Consider the following 22186-nt stretch of genomic DNA (forward strand, 5'->3'; position numbering starts at 1 on the left):
CCGCCCCCTTCCGGCGCGCCCCTTCGCGGCCGCGGCCGGTGACGTCATCGGCCCCGCGCCTCCGCCCCGCCCGGCTCCCCGGCCTCCCGTCCCGCTGCGCCGCTCTGCCGACCGTCGCCCGCCGCCGCCAAAATGTGAGTGACGCGGCGGGACGCGGGGCGGCCTCGGGTCCCGGAGGGTGGCGGCCCGCGGCTGGGACCCTCCCCCGGCACGGTTCCCGCCGGCCGCCGCTCGGGCGTGAGCTCGCGCGGAAGCTCCCGAGGCCTAGGGGTGGGCGGCGGCCCCTGGGGTGCTGGCTGCAGGCGGGCCGACAGCCTCGCGGCCGTCGGGCGATCGCGGAAGGGACAGGGCGGGATGGGGAAGCCAGGTGCTTCCCGGAGCTAGGAAACGCCCCCACCCCCGCCCCTACCGCAACCCCCACCCCTTCACCTCTTGCCTCACCCCCCCGGCCCAAGGTCCCAGAGGGGGTCGGTGGCCACTGCCTTACACCTGGAGCGCCTGCTCGCTCCCTGGTGCTGGGCTGGGCTCCGGAAGTTGCAAGGGAAGAGACCTCGGCCCTGTCTAGAGACACCTATGATCAGAATGGACTCAGGGGCAGACCTGTGGACCTTCTCTGTTTAAGCAGAAGTCGTCTTGTTGTAGTGGCCCTTGAAAACGTGAAGTTTACCGTGGTAACATTGAGAGAAAACCGTCAAGAGTCACGAGGACCCTCTGTCCCCCTCCAACCTGTTCATTGCTCACCTACAGAGGAGCAAGGAATGGGTGCTTTCCCTGGGTTCCTTGTAGGAACTAAGGATCGCCACAGGAGTGTACCTGGCTGAGGCTGCTGGGCCAGTAAATTACAGTGGTGAAGATCTAGATCCATAGAATTCTGTGGAACCTGGTCTAAAGACAGACTCCACCGCAGCCAGCTGCGTTGACTTTCGTAACCCCGCTTTATGCATCTGTAAAATGGGGTTAATAGTAGTACCTCCCTCAAAGCGTCGTGAGAATTAAATGAGAAAACTCTTGGAGAAAACGTACCAGTACATGGCCCTTTGCGATTATCTGTCAGACGAAACGATAAATAAATAAACTGTAAGGGCAGGCATGGCATCTACTGCATCCCTGGTCTTTGACACCTGGTAGGTATAAATAACTTGAATCAATGGATGCATCAGTAGCTCTTGTATGCGAGACATGTGCCAGGTGCTGTCTTGGACACGGGGACGAGACCTCTAAGGCACAGGAGTCCGTGATCTATTAGGAGAGCAAGACGTTACTGATCACCTTTGAACAACATGGGTTTGAACTACACAGGTCCACTTACGGGTAGATTTTTCTCTGATAAATACAGTGCGGGCTGTAAATGTATTTTCTCTTATGAGTTTCTTAACATTTTTTTCTCTAGCTGACTTTATTATAAGAACACAGTATATGAGACACCTAACAAACAAAATATGTATTAATCAACCGTTTATGTTTTTGGTAAGGCCCCTGGTCAACAGCAGGCTGTTAGTAGTTAAACGTTTGGAGGAGTCAAAAGTCGCATGCAGATTTTCAACTGTGGAGGGGGCAGAAGAGGTCGGCGTCCCTTACCCACACCTTGTTCAAGGGTCAACCGTGTGTGTGTGTGTGTGTGTGTGTGTGTGTGTGTGTGTGAGAGAGAGAGAGAGAGAGAGAGAAATCAAAGTGTGACCAAGCTAATAACGGAAGCAATGAGGAACTTCAAAGCCACAGTGGTCAAGAAAGATCTGGCTGGGGAGAAGTAAGGCCTCCAGCAAGGATTTTAAGAGAGGAGTACCTTTTAAGAGAGGAAGCACCACTTCACCTCATCTTTCCCACTCGCACCACCCCTCCTACCTGCACCTCGCTGTCCCTGACCCTGTTTGTGTAAATACATTTCTCTGTACTGGAAAAGTGGCATTCTGTAACTGTTTATAACTTTGAAAACCATTCTTACCACAGTGAGAGAGCAGACGAGTACCGGCTGCATTTAAGTGGATGTGTGCCTTTAAACAATTATAAAAAAAAAAAAAAAAAATTGGAAGGTTGAGTTTCCCTATTGTAGGATCCCTGATCTTAAGATCAGGTGCTTCAGTGATGCAGAGTAGATCTTATTAAACCTGCACTTTAGACCCCGGTCACTTTTAATATATGGATGAATCTTGAAGTTTATAGGGGAATCAGAAGATATGTCATTTAAACCTTTGTTTATTACTGTAGGAAGGATTTCTCTTTCTGCTTTAGTTCTGCTTTAGTTCTCTTTCTGCTTTAGTGAGGGTCTTGGAGTAATGTCTTCATACGTACAACGATGTAATATTTGGAATAATAATTTACTCACGCTTGTGCCTTTACACATTTCAGGTCTACAGGTGCACCTGCAGGTTCGAGTGCTGCCTCTGGCAGTAACCGAAGACTTCAGCAGACACAAAATCAAGTGGATGAGGTATTGTTCTAAAATGTGGCCCACAGTGACTTTTAAACCAGCATGGGAACACTGGAAATAATTCTGTTTAGAAAAAGTATCAGAAAAGCATGAATGGAAAGGAAACTTCGACCGTTTCATAAATGTAACAAAAATGTGTCCCCTCCTATTCTGAAAGCTCTGAGCTAAGCTTCTGAGAAGTTAGTCTCCAGATGTCATGCTGGTTTCCCTGTGACTGAACCACATATCTAAACCACAAACACTACCTCCTGAGAACATTCCTCCAGGAACCACCTTAAAGATATATTTTGCTGCAATTAAAAAAAAAAAAGGAAAAAAAAAGAACTACTTTATAAAATAGGGTAATAGAGTTTTAGATTGTTCAAGCCAAGACCAATCCCTCTTAGCAGATTTTTCATCAAAATGCTTCTTACGGTAGCCTGACTAACTCGTCCCCAAGCTTGAGCAAGCCTCAAATTCAGTTCTGGTTGTCACCCATTCGTGTACAGAAGGCAGGTGCTAGCAACCTGCTCTAGCCCGACAAATCTGTATTTGTGGGCTTCTCAAGTCAGAGGACCCTCAGAGCATCTTTTGTTCTGCTCTGCGTTTGCAGACCCACAATGGAAGACTGTGTGAGATTCACACTAGTATTTATGTGGCAATTCTGTATTTAGCTTTTTTAAAAAAAAATTTTTTTTAACGTTTATTTTTGAGACAGAGAGAGACAGAGCATGAACGGGGGAGGGTCAGAGAGAGGGAGACACAGAATCTGAAACAGGCTCCAGGCTCTGAGCTGTCAGCACAGAGCCCGACGCGGGGCTCGAACTCACGGACTGCGAGATCATGACCTGAGCCGAAGTCGGCCGCTTTACCGACTGAGCCACCCAGGCGCCCCTGTATTTAGCTTTTTGAGGAACTACCAAACTTTCCACAGTGGCTGTACCATTTTGCATTCTCAACAGTGACGTCCAGGGGTTCCTGCTTCTCCACATCCTCACCAACACTTGTCGTTTTCTGTTTTCTTGGAGTGTAGCTGTGCTAGTTAGTGAATATGGAAGTATTGCATTGTGATTTTGGTTTTCATTTCCTTAATGACCAATGATGTTGAATATCTTTTTATGTGCTCGTTGGCCATTTGTACACATTCTTTGTAGAAATGTCTATTCAAGTCTATTGGCCTGTTTTTTGATTGGGTAGTTTCTCGTTTTGTTGCTGGGTGGTAAGCGCTCTTCATATATTCTGGATATTACACCCTCTTTAGGTTAAAAATCATTTTAGGGTTAAATGATTTGCAAATATTTTCTTCCATTCTGTAGATTGTCTTTTCACAGCCTTGATAATGTCTTTTGATGCATAAAAGGTTTTAATTTTTATTAAGTTCAATTTATTTATTTTTGTTGTTGTTCTTGACTGGGTGTCAAATCTGTAGCTAAATCTAAAGTTATGACGGGGGCGCCTGGGTGGCTCAGTCGGTTGAGCGTCTGACTTCGGCTCAGGTCATGATCTCGCGGTCTGTGAGTTCAAGCCCCGCGTCAGGCTCTGCTGACAGCTCAGAGCCTGGAGCCTCCTTCAGGTGTATCTCCTTCTCTGTCTGCCCCCACCCCTCCACTCTTTGTCTCTGTCTCTGTCTCTCTCTCTCAAAAATAAATAAACATTTTTAAAAAATAATAAAGTTATGACAATTTGCTCTTAGGTGGTTTTCTTCTAAAAGTTTTATAGTTTTTAGCTCTCGTATGTAGGTCATTCATCCATTTTGAGTTAATTTTTACGTATAGGGTGAGGTATAGGGGTCCAACCTCATTGTTTTGCCTGTGGCTGTCCCATTGTCCTAGTACCATTTGCTAAAGAGACTGTCCTTTTCCTCACTGAATGCTCTTGACAGCCTTGTCAAAATTCAATCAGCTGTAGATGTTTGGGTTGATTTCTGGATTCTCAGTTCTGTTCCATTGGTGTGCATGTCTGTCTTTATGCCAGAGGCACACACTTTGATTACTGTAACTTTGTTGTAAGGTTTTGAAATTGGAAAGTCAGAGTCCTCCAACATTTTCTTTTTCAGTATTGTTTTCAGCTATTCTGGTCCCTTGCAATTCCATAAAAATTTAAGGATCGGCTTTTCCATTTCTGGGAGGAGGTTGTAGGGGGGAGAAGGACAGTGGAATTTTCATACAGATTGTGTTGAATCTGTATCCCTGTACATTGCCTTGAGGCATCTTGCCATCGTAACAATATTAAGTGTTCCTATCCATGAACATGGAATGTCTTCCCTTATAATTAGGTCTTTAATTTCTTTCAGCAGTGTCATAGTTTTCATTGTGCAGATCTTTTGCCTCCTCGGTTTGATTTATCCCCTAGGTATTTTATTCTTTTGGATGCTGTTGTTTATGGAATTATTTTTTTTAATTTCCTTTTTCTTTCTAGTATATGGACACATTCTGATTTCTGGGTGTTGATCTTGTAACCTGAACACTTACGGAATGTGTTTATTTACTCTAGCAGTGTGTGGATGCTTTGGGATTTTCTGTATGTGGAGTCGTCTGCAAATACAGATTTTATTTATTTCTTTCCAATTTGGATGTCTTTTTTTTTTCTTTTCTTGCCTAATTACTCTGGCCAGAACTTCCAGTACAGTGTTGAACAGCATTAGTGAAAGTGGGCATCCTTATCTTGTTTCGATCTTAGGGACAAACTCTGTCTTTCACTTTCATGTTGAGCATGGATATTCATTGTGGGGTTTTCCATAAATGCCCTTTCTCTTGTTAGGGAAGTTCCCTTCTACTCCTAGTTTGCTGAGTGTTTTTGTCATGAAAGAGTGAGCACCGCCCCCCTCCCATTTATAAATGAAAGTTTGGCCCAAAGTAATAAAGTGCTGACCTGAAAGAAAACATGGTGTTTACTTCACTGAGCGTTGTGTTTGTTCTTCCCTTCCTCTGTGTGTAACTCGGTGTGATCACGTTCGTTCAGGTGGTGGACATCATGAGAGTCAACGTGGATAAGGTGTTGGAAAGAGATCAGAAGCTCTCGGAATTAGATGATCGTGCAGACGCACTGCAGGCTGGAGCTTCCCAATTTGAAACAAGTGCTGCCAAGCTGAAGAGAAAATACTGGTGGAAGAATTGCAAGGTAACTTTCTTTTCACTGGTTTTTGCATTCAGTCACCCTCTGCAGTCTCAGAGGGGCAACTAAGGCCCCAAGTATGGGACTTCTGTGAATGTTGGAGGTGAGTTGGACGCCCCGTACATGGAAACTTGGATTGACTCTGAGTCTAAGGCACTGACTGCCTGCCCTTTTCCTAGCCCCTCAGCTAGGAATTCTTCAGGTTCTGTGGCTGACCTTAAGAAGCACATAGAACGGGAATGTCCAAAACCAATCATAAACAGAAGCCGCTTTCAACCCCCCACCCCCGCATCGCCCTGAACACAGACTAGCCAGAGAGGGCTGGGGTCGGTGGTCGGTTGGCATGTGGTTGAGTGCATGGCTCCAGCGTGACGAGAAAGGGCAGCTGGCGAGCCAGTGTGCCCCGCAGGAGCGTGGAGAGCAGCCCCACAAGGAGCGTAGCCCAGAGCAGATGTTCTGCAGCTACCAGGGCCCGGGTGGACCCCACCCCCTTCCTGGGACAAAAGCAACGCTTCCGGACACACAGGACAAGTTAGCAGCCCCTCCTTACGTGAAGAACTTGTGTGCAGAAAATAGATGCCTTTCTAGGGACCGCAGGCCATCTGACTGTCTTACAAAAAGCAGATAAATACCTTCATGCCCCGGGTGAGAACAGGAAGTTTAGGCTTTAAAAATTGTGAATTATTTCAAATTGTAGTGCACCTTAATTCCTCTGCCAGTGACTAGAATGTGATGCTCCTCAGTGAGCACGTTGACCTCTGTGTTTGAAATGTGAAATGGTCTGTTTCACAGATGTGGGCGATAGGGATTGTCGTCGTGGTCGTCATCATCATCATCATCATCGGTGAGTTCTCTGGCCTCAACTCCTCGTTCGGGTCTTCTCTGTATGTTTACAGCTGACCTCACGTACAAGAACTCAGAGTAAAAGTTCCCTCAGAGCTGGTAGTTTACTCCAGAGATTTTCGTTTTCTTCAGTAAACGTTTTAAATACTTGAGTGTTGTTTCGTCAAAGTCCAAGATTTTTTATATAAACATTGATCCTTTGAAGTTAGAGAAAATGCATTCATTGTCACTGACCCACCCTGTAGGTCCGTGGTATCCTGCACCTCTGAGTACATTTTCTTTTTTTAATGTTTTTTTTATTTTTGAGAGAGAGCGCGCGCGCGTGCACGCGTGAGCAGGGGAGGGACCGAGAGAGAGGGGACAGGATCCCAAGCGGGTCCCGCGCTGACAGCAGCGAGCTGAGATGGTGACCTGAGCTGAAGTCGAACGCTCGGCCGCCTGAGCCCCCCCAGGGGCCCTCACCGAGTACCTTTCCGTCTGATCCTTCCTTTTACAAGAAACAGTGTGGTCTGCTGATGAAAAGCATGACTGCCTGTTCCCCACCATGGCTCCACCACCATCAGCTGTGCGGCCTTAGACAAATCGCTGAACGTCTCTGAACCGCCGTCTCCTCATTTGTAGAGTAGGGATGATAATAGTACCTACCCCATATGTCTGTTACGAGGACACAACTGGCTGATCCGTAACAAGCGAATAGCATGGCGTCTGGCATTTAGTGGTGCCAGCTGTGTAAGTAAATAAATCCGTAGACACACCCACGCGCCCACAGAAGTATTACTAACTGGCATTGCTGTTGCTACTGTTGTATCTCACCCCGGAACAAGCCGTCGGGGTTTTTAGCCCCATCCGTGGGAACCATTTGCAAAAGCAATCCCTCCCCTCCTTCCTTTTCACAGTGGCCTCGGGCCCTCGGCACAGTTGTGGAGGAGCCCCCGGTGCGAAATCGGCCAGATTGATTTTCGCGTTTAGACCGCGACATGCAGGGTCAGTTCTGGGTCCGCCCCGAAACACTCAACTGCTGTTTCCTCTGCTCTTTTTCCGTCTCCCCTGCTTGTTAGTGTGGAACGTGTCCCCGTGAAGAAACAGTGAAGCTCCGGCCTGCTGTTCGAGAAACCTCTTCAAGACGTTTGACTTAGAACCTGCTATACTCTCGAGCTCGCCTACTGTTCTGTCTAAAGTGAATATTTTCTGTTTGTTACTGTCAAGTTTAATTTCTGGGAAACGTGCCTTTGTTACCGTAAGCACTCCAAACTTGAAGTGCGGCCACCCGGCCCACACTTGGCCCGGCGCCTTCAGACTGCCGCGTGGCTGAGGAAGCGGACTTGAGTTCCAGAGTGTCGTAACCTGGAAGTCCCGCTGTGTGATTAATTGCCATTAATTTCAGTTAAGGGGATTCGTTCCCAGAGGCTCCCCCTGTCACACGGCATCCTCAGAACCACATTTTAAACCTTTAGGTAATCAGAATTCCAGTTTGTGCCTTCCAGAAAGAACACTACTGCCTAACACAAATCTGTAACCGTAACAGGTTGTGCCTTACTTTGCTATTTTTCTGATCCCCTGTAAGAGAACTCTGTACTGTTTATAAGCACTACTGACCCTTGCGCCGTATTTAAAAATAAGATTCTGACCAAGAGTTTTTGCTCTTACCGTAGATACGAAGATGTTTACTTTCCTGTTACTGTTTTGTATCACTTGCTAAAAATGTTATTTTCATCAGAAATAATCGCCTCTCGAAACCATTTTTACGGAGCTGAGGCCATGACCAAAGTTTCTATTTTGCCAAAAAGTTAAATGCCAGTACAGCGTCCTCAAGTCGGTTCCCGACAGATAAATTCAGAAAAGTGACAAATGGAACTTAAGGTGCCCTTCAGAATTAAAATGATAACATTACAGTGAACCTTCTACATCCTATCAGGCCTTTCTTGCCTTTGAGATGCTGTTTGTGGTGCAGCTCCCGCCTGCACCCCGCGCCCCCGCCCTGATTGAGCATTTCTCCCAGGGGTTAGAGAAGGTTTAAGCTAGACTCCAACCATCTCCTGCCCAGACGCCGATCTCTGTCTACCCAGAGGTTTGCAGATTGTCGGCTCTGGACTCCAGTAGGTTTCTAATAATTACGCGAGCAGCAACTTTATAGCCTTCGAGTGAGACCCATCTGTGAACTGGTCATTAGGTGGCCCCGTCCCCATAGACGATGGCTTTTTGGAGTTTGTTTCCTATTTGTATCCATATTCCACTTCCTAAATCTGTCTTCTAAATTATGCTTTCAGTGAGGCATCGGTCAAGGGTGGATGACTCTTCTCACGGAGACTAGCTAACCAGAGACACTTTCTTTTTTCGATGTCATAGACTGTCTGCACAAGATGCTGCTTTGGAAATAGCGTTGTCATCTGAGAGACTTGTGTATGTGAGACTCTCGTCATCAGGGTGTGTGGCTTAAGGATGGGAATTTAGGTAGGAATGACAACAGGCAAGGAGGCGCTGAGGGAGAAATACAGAGGGATCAACACTCTGGCCCGCTGTTACGGAGGATTCTAAAATTCCTGTTCACGTGCTAGCGTGTGACTTACAAAGCAACAACAGTTGAGGTGTGCAGGAACATGGGCCCCACTTCTTTAAGATCTGTTCCCCTGACATCACTGAAGTGATGCAGTGTTGAGGACACCCCGGCTGGGAGAAGGAAGCAGCGGTCAGCGTCGGGACATTGGCTCGCCCTCGGCTCAGGGTCCCTGGCCGTGTCTGACTCTGAAACCTTGGTGCTCCCTCCTTGCCTGATGCCCAGTCCCATGTAACCCGCCGGCTCCTGCATTAACCCAGGGGCGCCTCGCTTGTATCTGTGCATTTGGCTGGGAACTTGCCCACTATTATGAGCTGAATAAACTGTTTATAAACTTGATTCTGGTACCTGTGTGCTTGTAGGATAGCTGCGCCCTGGTCCAGGTCTTCCCAGCGGCGTTCCTTGCTGCCGCCCCCACCTCTCACCTCCTGGTCCCCAGCCCTTCCCCGTCCCCTAGTGCACAGAAGCGAACCCCTCCCCTCGCGAGCAGTATAGGACGTGAGTGAGGAACTGACTTTTCCACGGTTACCGAAATGGTCAGGATCCGGCTTTTGAGTTTCTTAAATCTGTCATCTTTAAAGAGTGATGTGCAGGGCGCCTGGGTGGCTCGGTCGGTTAAGCATCTGACTCTTGATTTCAGCTCAGGTCACGATCTCACGGTTCGTGAGTTCGAGCCCCGAGTCATCAGCCTCCACACTGGCAGCTCAGAGCCTGCTTGGGATTCTGTCTCTCCCACTCTCTCTATCCTTCCTGCATGCGTGCTCTCTCTCTTTCAAAAATAAATAAATAAACTTAAAAAAAGATAGTGATACCCAGGCTGGCCGTTTATGTGGCAGAATAGATAGCCACCTATAGGGCACAGGGGTAGCTAGTACGCAGATGGGTGACAGGCTTCTCCAAACACGTGGCTCGTTTTGACTCTGCATATCCTTCCCCTTGAAAACACGTTCACTCTTAATCTACAATCCCTAGGGAACAATATAAAATGGGTGGAAGTAGCCTTTGCTTATGTTTACAATGAAATGCCAGTTTCCGATGAAATCCTATTGAGAGCGAAGACATTGACTTCTTCCCAATGCCTTGGATAGATGGTCACTGCTTTTCTTGTCTGACCTACTATTATGTCCCAGGAAAGCACTAACAATAGAATTGTGCTGTTTGTTCAGGACCTTTATATAATGAAATCTGTATGAATTTGGGTGCCATTTTCAAGATTTTGAAGGAAAACCTACCATCAATGGGCCCTTCTCTACCCCTCCCTTAATGTCAGGATTGCTTAGCCAGCTGGATCCCCCTCAGCCAACTTCTCTCTCCATCCTTCTTCTCTCCCTGGGCAATCTTACCTATTCCCACATCTCTATCCATTAGTGTCCTGATGATTCCTGGCCTGGTACACACAGGCCTCTCAAACTCAAGGTGGACCAGACAGAATCAAGCATTCCCGTGCCTCACGCCCCTCCTCTTGCCATTAACAGTGTCTGTTCCAGAGAATGGCACCACCGTCCTTCCAGGGTCCGCACTAGACAAGTCCACTGGACTTGCTGATATATATAAATATATATATATATATATATATATACACGTATATATATGTATATACGTATATATATTTGAGAGAGAGAGCGTGCGCAGGGGAAGAGCAGAGAGAATGGGGGACAGAGGATCCCAAGCAAGCTCTGTGCTGACAGCTTAAAGCCCAACGCGGGGCCTCGAACTCACGAACTGGGAGATCACGACATGAGCCGAAGTCAGGCGCTCAACTGACTGAGCCACCCAGGTGCCCCTGGACTTGCTGATATTTTCGATCACCACACAGGTCACTCAGAATGTGCTGCAGGTGTGCTGTATAACAAACATTATAGATAAAAATCTCAACGGCTTAGAGTTCTTTCCTCACTCAGGGTACACGTCCAATGCCAGGCAGCAGGAAGTCCCTATCATCAGTGGCTCGGGGAGGGGCTTCCTGTAAACATTCGTTTCTGGTTCACTGTGTATCACTGCGGCAGGAAGGGAACATCAGGGATTGCGCACTGGCTCTCCAAGCCTCTGTCTGGAAGTGGGGCTTACAGCTCTGCTCACATTTTACTGGCCGGAGCAGGTCACATGGCCATGCCTAACCTCAGAGGGGGCAGAGAACACGTGTCACCGGAAGGATAAACGCAACGTGTTTATGAACATTTGCCTTCCTGGTGGCAATTGATTTCAGTCAAAGAATGGAGCAAACTCCTCTTGTCTCATAACTATTTTCTAATGAGTGATGAATCCTACACGAGAAAGTCTGTATTTGCATCACTAACAAAATGTTTCTTAAAGTATGGTGATTTTTTTTTTAATTGGTTTTGAGTGAGGATTGTTGCTTTAAAATTAACCAAACTGTTTTTGTGCATTTAAAAATAGCATCCTTGGGGCGCCTGGCTGGCTCCGTCGGTGGAGCGTGTGACTTGATCTCGGGGTTGTGAGGTCAAGCCCCACAATGGGTGTAGAGATTACTTTAAAAAAATTTAAAAATGAAAAAAATAGCATCCTTATTTGCAGCTGAGCTGCTTTTCGGGCAAGCAGAAAATTCAATCTGTTAAACTACAATGCACTACATAAACCAATTATGGCATAGTTATTGGAAAATAACTGATTTTTTTTCTCATCCTTTTTTTAGAATATAATTTATTGACAAATTGGTTTCCACACAATACCCAGTGCTCATCCCAACAGGTGCCCTCCTCAGTGCCCATCGCCCACTTTCCCCTCTCCACCACCCTCCCTCAACCCTCAGTTTGTTCTCATCCTTTAAATAGCAAGCTAAGTGCATTTCAAAATCTACTTGTCTTTATGCCCACAACACCATGGACAATCCCGTTAACGCAGGTGCCTGCCTGTGGATTCCAAGCCTAAAGGGAGCCTCCCCTCCAGCAACTCCCTGTTGTCTGCAGCTTTCTCCTGCTTCTTCCCTTCTCGCTCCTAACCGAATAGCCCTGTCAGCCCCTAGTCGTGATCCCCACATCCCTCCCTCCGAACAACACTTGTCTATAGCCCCACACAGCAAAATCCCTCCCCACGGCTCCCTCTTGTCACTGCCTCACGCTGTGCTTCTCCTGCAGCCAACACTACTGAGACATCTTTAACCAAGGCCACCGACCTGGTGAAACACAACAGGAAATCCTCAGCCCTTGTCTTACTGAGTCACGAGCATTTGATACAGTTGATAGCTCCCTCCCTGAAATAGTTTATCTAGTGTCCACGACCCAACATTCTTCTGCTTTTCTTCCGACCCCATCTATGGCTCCTTGTTCTTCGCTTGGCTCTCTCTCTCTCTCTCTTTTTTTTTTAACTTTGTTTATTTTCGAGAGAAAGACACACAGAGAGAATCCCAAGCAGGCTTTGCACTGTCAGCGCAGAGCCTGACACGGGGCTCCAACTCACAAACCATGAGATCATGACCTGAGCCGAAATCAAGAGTCAGGAGTCAGACGCTCAACCGACTGAGCCACCCAGATGTCCCTTCACTTGGTGTTCTGCTCGGCCTCTGATCTCCATGTGCCCCCGGTCTTGGCCATTGGCCCTTTTCTTTCTGTCTGCACTCTAATGTCAACACCATTTCCCACATGACTGTAAACACCATAGGGCTCTTGCCTCTCCCAAATCTCCATCCTCGCTTTTCCCTTAAGTTCCAGGCTGGGAGATCCACTCGCCCATCTGACAATCCCACCTGCCCGTGTCATGTACATCTCAGACATAACATGTGGGAAACGGGTCTCCATTCTCCCTTCATCAAAACTTGCCATCCCCAGACTTGTCCATCTAAGTTGATGACCCACGAAACACAGCACTGCTTAAACCAAAGACCCAGGAGTCACCCTGGATCACGCTCTCTTCTCACAACATACATTCAACTCCTTGGCAAGTTTCCGTGCCCTAAACGCACCCCACGTCCAATGGCTCCTGTCACCATCCCTCCTGGTGCCACCCTAGTCTGAGCCGTCCTCAGCCTCTTCTCGTAATTAACAGCTTCCTGTTACCTGCTTCCTGTGTGGCATTCTGGTTGATACAGATCGCTGGTTTGCTTAAAATCCTCCCCTTCCCACTACCATTAGAAGAAAATCCAAGTTGTGTTCCCGAACTATAATCCGGCTCTTCCTAACTTGCTGACCTCCCCTCACACCTCCTCCTCCGTCTATTCTCCAGGCAAACTATATTGCCTTTCTGTGTCAGGGCTTCAGCAGGTGCATTCTGCTCCCTCCCCCTCCCCCATACACAAACTCAGGTTTCAGTTCACCTCCTCAGAGAGGCTTCCCTAGTCACCAGGATAATGTGTCTCTTGCCTCCTTCACCCTCCAGCCCTGTCCCAGCCATACTTCATCCCATTAGCTTGTTTCCTGTTCTACACAGTACTTTCCACTTTCTGACCTCCATGGACTTGCTCCTGTTTTACGCCTTCATAAAATGTAGGCACCCTGAATGGCAGGGACTTGTGCCACCAGGCGTTCTCAGGGACCGGAATCACCCCCGCCTAAATAATCCACTCAATAAATGTGCTTTCGAAAGCAGTTTGACAAAAACACAAGAGGACAGTGAGATCTGCCATCATCTGGGAAAATGAGGTGGATTATCCAATACATGATATAAACAATTGCCACACTTCACTCCCCGCCCCCGTTTCGATACAATTCCTTTCATTCATCCAATAAACACTGAAGATTTTTGATGTGCCAGGCACTGGAGAGGGGCGGAGCTCTGCCCTTGGGCTGAGTTCACACACATTCTAAAAAAACCATCAGACTGGTATTTTTAAAAAGGGTTTCTCTGCACCTTCCTTTTCTGACAGTGTTTTTTACATACACTTGTCCTCCCCCAGTTGCCAAATCAACCTGTCACCTAAAGAAGACCGGGGCAACGTGTGAAGTCCGTCGTCAAAATGCCGTTTCTGAAAAACGGCTTTGATCTTCCGGAGAGCTGCTTTACCGCCCGGGTCCTCCAAGGCTCAAGAGCTGAAGGGCGAGAAAGCAGGAACGCTGAGCAAAACGCAAATAAGGGAACCCGAGAAGGCGCGAAAAAGCCTCGGACGACGAGAGCCTTCTACCCGCGCCCGGGTGGGGGTGGGGGTGGGGGTGAGGGTGGAGGTGGGGCCCGGGGGTGGGGCCCGCCCCGCCCCGCCCCCCAGGACTGTCCCCGACCCGGGACCGCGCCGCCTCGGCCACCTGCGCGCCCGACCGCCTGCCGGAACACCCGCCCCTCACGTGGAGGCCGGCCCACCCCGCCCGGGTCCCGCCCTCTCGTGATTGGCGGCTCGAGCGCCCTATCCCTGCCGTGCTGGCTCCAGCCGCCCCGCTGTTCTTTCCCTCCCACCCCACCTCCCCGCCCCGGTGCCGTGAAAGGGGCGGAGCTCTCGACTCTCCCGGCCCGGGCTCCACCCTCTGAGGGCCCCTCCCCCGCTGTCTACGCGCCCGCCTTCCGGATTGGCCGCGCACCGCCCACCACCCGAACACCGGCGTTACGTAAAGGGCGTCGGCGCCTTTTCCCCGCCCACTCGCTTCAGGTTATGCAACCCGGGCCCCGGCCGAGGCCCCGCCCCCGGGCCAATGGAGGCCCGCACAGCTGGCCGCGGCGGCCAATCGCGCGGCTGGGGGGCGGGGCCGCGTCACGTGGCGCGCAGGGGGCGCGCGGCGGGCCTCGGGACGGTTCGCGGCCCGGCCCCGCGCGGGGGAGCGGCGGCGGCAGTGGCTGCGGCAGCAGGTGAGCCCTCTGCCGGGGCCGGGAGGTCTCCCCCGAGGCCGCCCTGTGCCGTTGGGCCGGCGGCCGGGCGGTGCCGGGCCGGGAACCTGGGGGTCCGCAACTTTGCGCGGGAAGTTTCCCTGCCCGGGTCCGGTTTCTGCGGAGCCGTCGGCGCCGCGGGGCCGGCTCGCAGTCCGGCTCCCGCAGCAGGCCGCCCGTTTCCCTGGACACTCGTGCCCTGTGTCGCCCCAGGCTGCCTCCTGGAGCGGGGCCGTCGGAGACTGCATGGAGACCCCGCAGAGAAGACTTCCTCCAGGTGAGCGGGGGTCGGTGGCCGCCGGCTCCCGGTGACTTGGAGCTTTCCCTGCGGCGACCGCACGCGCCGAGATGGGGAATCCAGGTCTGCCGCTGCCCGCAGAGTGAGCGGCAGGCAACGGACTGAGGGCTGCCCCGCAAAAGATGGACCCCTGTGAAGATCTGGAAAGGTCCAGCCATAAGTCTCTGGACTCCAGGGAGACCGGGCCTCCGGAACTTGAAGGAACACGGGCCTGCGACCCTGAGGCCCTGGGGAAAGGACACGAGGAGATGTGGAGCCAGAAGTACCACCTGCAGAGCCCACGCGCGGAGAGCAGCAACAGGTGACACACCGTGATTCTTGCGTCGTTGTTCCTCGGGGAAGGAGGGCTGAAACCCTTGTATTCCTTTGTTTGTGAGCCTAGGAGAAGGTTTAGGGGGATACTGGACGACTCCGGATGAAATACGTTGGGAAACTGAAGAATTCCCGAAGAGAACCACACGTACGGAAGGAGTGGTTAAGGATTTAGCTGGAGTGGGGGCTCAAGTGGGAATGAGAAAGAACAGAGAATGTTTGATGATCACCCCTTGTTTCTTGGGCTGGGATCCCACACCTGTCAATCCAGAAACAGACCCATGAACTAAATGAGTTGATCAGTGGTGAGCACTTAGAAAGTTGCTGGGCACCTCGCATGCCCTGCAGTGGACTAACTTTGGCTGTTCTTGTCCTCCAAAGCGTGAGTTGAGTTTTGTTTTTTAATCTTCCAGGGAACGGCAAGATCGAAACAGAGTTTCCGAAGAGCTTATAATGGTTGTCCAAGAAATGAAAAAATATTTCCCATCAGAGAGACCCAATAAGCCGAGCACTCTAGACGCCCTCAACTATGCCCTTCGTTGTGTACACAGTGTGCAAGGTAAAACGAGCCGGAGGGAAAGTCCAGTGGTGCAAGTACATCATTTTGCTCGTAAACCTCAGCCGAGCAGGAAGAGTTGTCAGTGTGGTTCTAGTCCCTGAAACGTTTTGAGCTTTTTATGGTGCTGGATGGGTGAGGAGGAAGTCTACACTGATTCTAGTAGCGTGGTAGGTATGCAAATTAGGAACATCAGGAGAAGGAACCTTTTTTGTGTAATGGTTTAGGAACTGCTGTTTAGTGCCCGTGCCATATTTTGTGATTTGCTGCAGGAGAGTACACTTGGGCACATTTTAAAGACTCACTTTAAAAAAGATGTTTTTTAATGTTAATTTATTTTTGAGAGAATGAGAGAGACAGAGCATGAGCAGGGGAGGGGCAGAGAGGGAGACACACAGAATCGGAAGCCAGCTCCAGGCTCCGAGCTGTCAGCACAGAGCCTGATGTGGGGCTCGAACCCTCAAACCGTGAAACCATGACTTGAGCCGAAGTCGGACGCTGAACTGACTGAGCCACCCAGGCGCCCCTGAGGACTCGCTTTTTAAAGAATCATTGTCTTCTGGGGTGTCTGGGTGGCTCAGTCGGTCCAGCATCTGACTTCGGCTCAGATCATGCTCTCGCGGTTTGTGGGTTTGAGCCCCGCATCAGGCTCTGTCTGTGCTGATAGCTCGGAGCCTGGAGCTTGCTTCAGATTCTGTGTCTCCTCCCCTTTCTGCCCCTCCCATGCTCATGCTCTCTCTCTGTCTCTCGATAATAAATAAAAGTTAACATTACTTTCTGTGAAACATTAAAAAAAAATCATTGTCTTCTAAGGTTATTGGGAAAAAAATACATTTGAGAAAATGCAATTCCCCATTCGCTGTCATCCACATACTGTTCTGGTGCCTTCACGATATATCAGGAATCTACCAAATTAAAAATGAACAATTAACAAACACCTTTTCCTTTTTATCTCTGACTTTTCGTTTGCAGGGATTTCATAAAGTACACATTTTCATTAGCATAAATCTCTGCGACTTTGTGTAGGACACACAGTTCTTGAGTACTGAAGTAATGTTTCTGCCATAAACATGTCACATGTATGTGTTCGAAATTTTTGGTTTTAGTACCTTCAATGGGTCCTGCTCCTCGCAATGCGGAACATCAAAAAATCCTGAAACTCCAAGGCTTAGGTTTGTACAACTGTCAGTATTTTAGGTGCAGATGATGCTGTGGTTTTGAGGAAAACACGCTGAGGTGTCCTCATCCTGAAAAACGAGCCAACTTGAACGGTAGTGAAACTTCCTTCCTGAAGATACTGTTGTCACTGGACTGCCTCTTTATTTTCTTGTGTTTCTTAGCAAACAGTGAGTTTTTCCAGATTCTCCGTCCAGATGGAGCACCTCGAGCAGATGTGACCACGTACAGTCTTGAGGAACTGAGCACGGTTGCTTCAGAACACGCTTCCAAAAACACAGTAAGGATTCCCAAGTTTTGCCGTATCAACCAGGGTGATTTTTCCTGACGACTTTATCTAGATGTAGATTTTTAGACCTAATAACTTGGAGTTGCAGAAACCACGATTTGAGGCTAGAAGCAGATTACCATGGAGGTGTTGTGTAGCATACGGCCCTCGCCAGAGCACGGACCTAAAACCAGGAGGCAGCACGCGAGCAGTGGTTCTCTGTGCTTTGGTTCTCAGGTGCCCCAACATCCTGAGCTTCCCTGAGTTTTCTGGAATTAAGAGGAAAAAAAATAAACTGCAGAGCGGTTGCCCTCATTTTATTCTAAGCCCCGAATTGTTAATTTGTATTTATAACATTCTTAGTTCCAATACCTACTACGTTAAGTTGTAACAGCTGGATTTTATAGAACAGGTCAGTTGAGATGCTGTCATTTTTTGGGTAACGTTTTGGAAGAGACATTTAGTGTATCTGTTTTGAATCTCTTCATGTTGACTGAGTAATTCACTTGCATCCTTTACTGACGCGATGGAGATTACTTAATTTTTAATTCAAGTCATGTTTAGACTTCAGCGCGATTGTAACGTAACAATTTTGTCCTGTCAGAACATGAGCTGTGCTAAAACCACAGTAGCTTTTGTTTCACTGACCGAGGTGTTTATGGTACTGCTGCGGGTGTGGCCGAGATGTGAGACACACTGAAAAGTTTAAGAAAACATTTCCCCTTTAAGATCTCCAAAATAAAGCCAGACAGGAAGGCATGCCGGTGCTAGAATTGCAGACACAAACCGTGGCCCGTTATAAACGTTCCAGATGTCCGATGGGACAAATCAGAGAAGTTATTCTTCTCTACTGACGGTGTCTCGAGGGAGGGGAATCTCGAGCCTGGTCCTAAAGCCTAGAGTTCTGCGTTGGTGAAGAGAGGACAGTCCCCCTGGTTTGCAAACGAGAAGGAGTCAGAAGCAGACGCGCCACATGCACGCTTAGTAGACATAGGAGGAGCTGGTGTATCCTTTGGTATAGAAATCAGACCTTCAGGAGGTAAAATGCAGGTTCTACGGTGATGGCTAAGCTGTATATTGGAGAATTACACGGCCATTGTGGGACATGTGTGCGTGTTTTAAGCTTTTGATCACGTTAGAAGTCTAGAAGTTTAGCTTTCAGGGAACATTGCTGCAAGGATCTCAGTGTTGGCATTCATCTCCAATGTTTTTTATAGGATACCTTTGTGGCAGTGTTTTCATTTCTGTCTGGAAGGTTAGTGCACGTTTCTGAACAGGCCACTTCGATCCTGAACTGTAAGAACGATTTCTTGGAGTCCTCGCACTTTGTTGAACTGCTCGCCCCTCAAGATGTGAGGGTGTTCTGTGCACACACTGTCCACGCTCAGCTTCCCTTCTGGAACAGCTGGACCCAAAGAGGTAACGGGACCGATGCTCAGATGTTTATCTTGCCTCGTAAAGATCAGTTTCATTCTTTGAGAGATAGGACCAAAATTGACACATTATTTTGAATCTGCAAACTGTATGGTTTTTCTTACCTCTTTATTTTAAAAAGTCAGAATGTGGAGTGCCTGGCTGACTCTGTAAGAGGAGCACACAACTCTTAATCTCAGGGTCGTGAGTTCAAGGCCCACGTTAGGCATAGGGATTACTAAAAATAAGTAAAACTTAAAAAAAAATTAAAAAGTAAATAAAAAGTCAAAGTGACGAAAACAGCACTTTAAATGCTTCTCATGACAAAAAGTTCCAATCAATACGCTGTCATTTAGTCAAGTTGATTAACTACATAGGTTATATATCATACACATGGTGTGATAGCCTGCGTAACTCAATAGCAGGTTAATTGTTATGAAGACTCTGTTCCCTCTAAGTTAATAAAATTAAATGTTTTTTCCTCTTAAATTGACTTCATTATTTCTTTGCTTTGTTTGGAGATAAACTTCTCATGGTCGGCTCCCATTCTAGTTTTGCTTCCCCCTAAAAGTTCACAAATCTCATTGCTTTGTTTTCCTTCTGAAATGCTTATTTGCCTGAACCTGGGATGCCTGTTCACAGTTTCCTCTGTGGCATTCAGTCCTGTGTGCTTTTTAAAATAAGTCGTTACTTCTTTTTACAGCCACCCGTTATTACTTATTTCATATCCTTTGTTAGTGTATCTCAAAGAGCGTGGTATATAGATCAACTTTTTCCTCTTGATTCCAAGCCTTTTTCTCCATTTTTTTTAATTTAAATCTGATTTATCATGGTAAAAAAAAAATAGCAAAATTTACCATCTTACCATTTTTAAGTGTGCAGTTTCATAGCATTAGGTACGTTGGCATGGTTGTGAAACACACGTCCAGAACGTTCTCATCTTGCAAATCTAGGACTCCGTGCCCATTCCGATTTTTTAGTGCATACGTGGTCTAGTGGAGAACAGTCTTGCACTTACAGGCTCCTTTTTCCAGTGACAGACCTTTGCCCCATCTTTTGTGTACAGTTTGTATAAGCTTCAGGACGCACACCTGTCTTCCTCATTTCCTGTCACTCGAAAATGTGGATTTCATTTCTGTTCCTCTTTCGTGAACACGTATTTTCAACCTTTAATTGTCCACCTTTGTTTCTCTGCTTTTAGTGGTCATTCACCCACTCCGCGAACATGTATTCAGCAAACACTGTGGGCCGGGAGGATGCAGGGTGTTGACACACAGCTGTGAACAGAGCAGGTGTAGGGCACTGTGTGCCAGTCCTCCCACTTACCGATGCCACTCCTCCAACTGGCCTCTCCAGTCTCTGTTCTTTTCAACCATGTTATCTTTGCGTAATACTTGCTGCTGTGATGTTTCCCCTCCGTTGAAAACATGAATATGCCCTGAAATCGTCTTTTGGATCTAAAAGTTGGCTTCCTCCATGGAGAGACGGTGCCCGTCTCAGTGACTAGCCACACGGTGCTTTGCCTCACACGCCCAAGCGATTCCAACCCTTCTTGAGCCATTTCTGGGCTGGGCCTGTGTTGCTGCCTCCTGTCCCCTCCTGGATCTCCTGGAACGTTAAGGGGACAGAGGAAGCTATCAACTGAGCTGTCGTCAGCTTTTGGCCTGGCCTCTGAGCACATCCCCACTTTGGTTTGTCGCGCGGCCCTCACAGAAGGCTCTGACCACTGTTCCTTCAGCGCACACTTCCAAAAGCAAGAATTCACTGTGACAGCCAAGGTGTGGAAGTGATAACGGGCTCACATCTACTACCTGAGATCCTACAGTTGGGCTCTGTGTCCTATGTGACCCCTAGAGAATGCAGTTACGTTCAGGTGCCTGGTGTTCCATATACGTAGTGCAAACAAATCTGCCCTCTGGTAGAGTTCCAGTATTTCCCGTGTGTAAAGAATTTTAAGCAAAGAATCAGAAGGTCTGAGCTTTAAATTGAGTCCTGTCCCTTCGTGAACTGTGGAGGCCGGCTAGCTTCTCCCCGTGAAATGCTAGTTTCCTGGCAGCCTGTTAACTGACACAGGGCTGCCGGGAGACGCAAGCTCGCCCATGGTGGGGAAGGCAGCAGGTATGTGGAATGTTCCGCAGCATGAGGGGATCATCCTCATTGCTACCATCTATGGAAAGGGACTCTTCTTCATGTTTCAGTGGGTTAACTAATTTAATCTCCACAAAAACCTTATGAGGCGTAGACACGGTCATTGTCCTCACTTGACAGGTAAGCTAACTGTTAGTTTGGGTCTGCTGGAAAGCAAACGTCAGGGCGGGGTCAGCTGTGTAAGAGACTCGCTGGGGGAGGGCGTGGGAGGAGGGGAGCGCTGCCCTCAGCCCACAGCGCTCCTCTGACACCCGTGGAAAGAGCGGGAACAAGGACTGGGGAGGAGGAGGCTTGGCCAGGCAGTCAAAGGCAAGTCCAAGGCACAGGCACACGCCGGAGGAGCCGTGCGTCTCCGTGGACTGGTCCTGCCTCGGTCTCGCTCTGTGTGCAGGCGCTGGCTGGGAGCGGACATCGGATACGGGGCCCCGGGGACAGCAGCTGTGGCCTGTGGTCAGTTCTGTCCCCTGATGCCGGGAGCCGCTCCCCTTCTTGGCCACTACAGTCATGGAGACACAGAGCTAAGTGACTCACCTGAGGTCACCCTGCCAGTAAGCGTGGGGCCACGTTTCTCCTTGGCGGTGTGAATCCAGAGTCCGTGCTCTGAACCACTGCCCCTCCTGACTGCCGAGTCCCTGTGGCTGTAACTTTAAAACAGGAGGTCTGAGGGTGTGCCTAGGTGGCTCAGTCAGTTAAGTGTCCCGACTCCTGATTTCGGTCCAGGTCATGGTCGTTAGATTGAGCCCCCACATCAGGCTCCAGGCTGACAGTGTGGAGCCTGCTTGGGATTCTCTCTCTCTCTCTCTCTCTCTCTCTCTCTCTCTCTCTCTCTCCGCCCCCACTCTCCCTCTCTCTGCCCCCCCCACCCGCTTGCACTCCATCTCTGTCAAATAAATAAAACATTAAAAATAAAATGAGATCTGTAATCACACAAAAATGGGCATTCGAAAGTGGCATTAAGGAATGAGTCCTGTTCATAGAAATCATCTCAAAAAAATTGGGGATACTTTTGAAACATGCTTATCTTGCTGTAATTTCTCCGTAAGTTCACCCGAGCCTTTGCTGAGGTAGTTTCTGTGGTAGGGCCGTTAACATGTCTCAGAGGAATTAATTCAGTAAGCCTACCCGGTCAGCCCCCGCTCTCGTTCTTTCTCACAGACGTGCTGTGAGAACAGTGTTCTGGTTTCAGAATTCCAGGACTGGAACTTTAATAGTTTTCTGAATTCTAATACTTTGATCATCCGTGCCTTTTTATTTTTTTTTGTTTTAAATTTTTTTTAATGTTTATTTATTTTTGAAAGAGAGACAGAGTGAGAGGCAGAGGGGCAGAGAGAGGAGTCACAGAATCCGAAGCA

The 22186-nt window shown here is 48.6% G+C and overlaps 2 protein-coding genes across 3 annotated transcripts in view; both read left to right on the forward strand.

Moving 5' to 3' along the window:
* Positions 1-8: 8 nt before the first annotated feature.
* On the forward strand, positions 9-9257 carry VAMP3 (vesicle associated membrane protein 3). 2 transcript variants are annotated; one of them, XM_027060535.2, is made up of 5 exons: positions 9-134; positions 2347-2428; positions 5369-5527; positions 6314-6365; positions 7423-9257. In XM_027060535.2, coding segments are annotated over exons 1-5 (315 nt in total). In that variant the 5' UTR covers positions 9-132; the 3' UTR covers positions 7443-9257. The 2 variants fall into 2 exon arrangements, with proteins under 2 accessions (XP_026916336.1, XP_026916335.1); XM_027060534.2 differs by lacking the exon at positions 9-134 and adding an exon at positions 504-1124.
* Positions 9258-14537: 5280 nt separating this feature from the next.
* The window catches only part of PER3 (period circadian regulator 3), a 57639-nt gene continuing 49990 nt past the window's right edge, over positions 14538-22186 (forward strand). Inside the window, 6 exon segments of the mRNA XM_053216112.1 lie at positions 14538-14645; positions 14877-15262; positions 15687-15832; positions 17170-17285; positions 18491-18692; positions 19109-19111. Coding sequence (XP_053072087.1) covers positions 15084-15262; positions 15687-15832; positions 17170-17285; positions 18491-18692; positions 19109-19111 — 646 coding nt within the window. The 5' untranslated portion in view covers positions 14538-14645; positions 14877-15083.

The sequence above is a fragment of the Acinonyx jubatus genome, chromosome C1, assembly GCF_027475565.1.
Source record: "Acinonyx jubatus isolate Ajub_Pintada_27869175 chromosome C1, VMU_Ajub_asm_v1.0, whole genome shotgun sequence".
In the NCBI taxonomy this organism is placed as follows: domain Eukaryota; kingdom Metazoa; phylum Chordata; class Mammalia; order Carnivora; family Felidae; genus Acinonyx; species Acinonyx jubatus.

Coding starts and splice junctions, on each gene's coding strand:
- VAMP3 (XM_027060534.2), top strand. CDS start 1,090: ATGGCATCTACTGCATCCCTGGTCTTTGACACCTG. Junction 1,125..2,346: donor TCCCTGGTCTTTGACACCTG/GTAGGTATAAAT, acceptor TACACATTTCAG/GTCTACAGGTGCACCTGCAG. Junction 2,429..5,368: donor CACAAAATCAAGTGGATGAG/GTATTGTTCTAA, acceptor ACGTTCGTTCAG/GTGGTGGACATCATGAGAGT.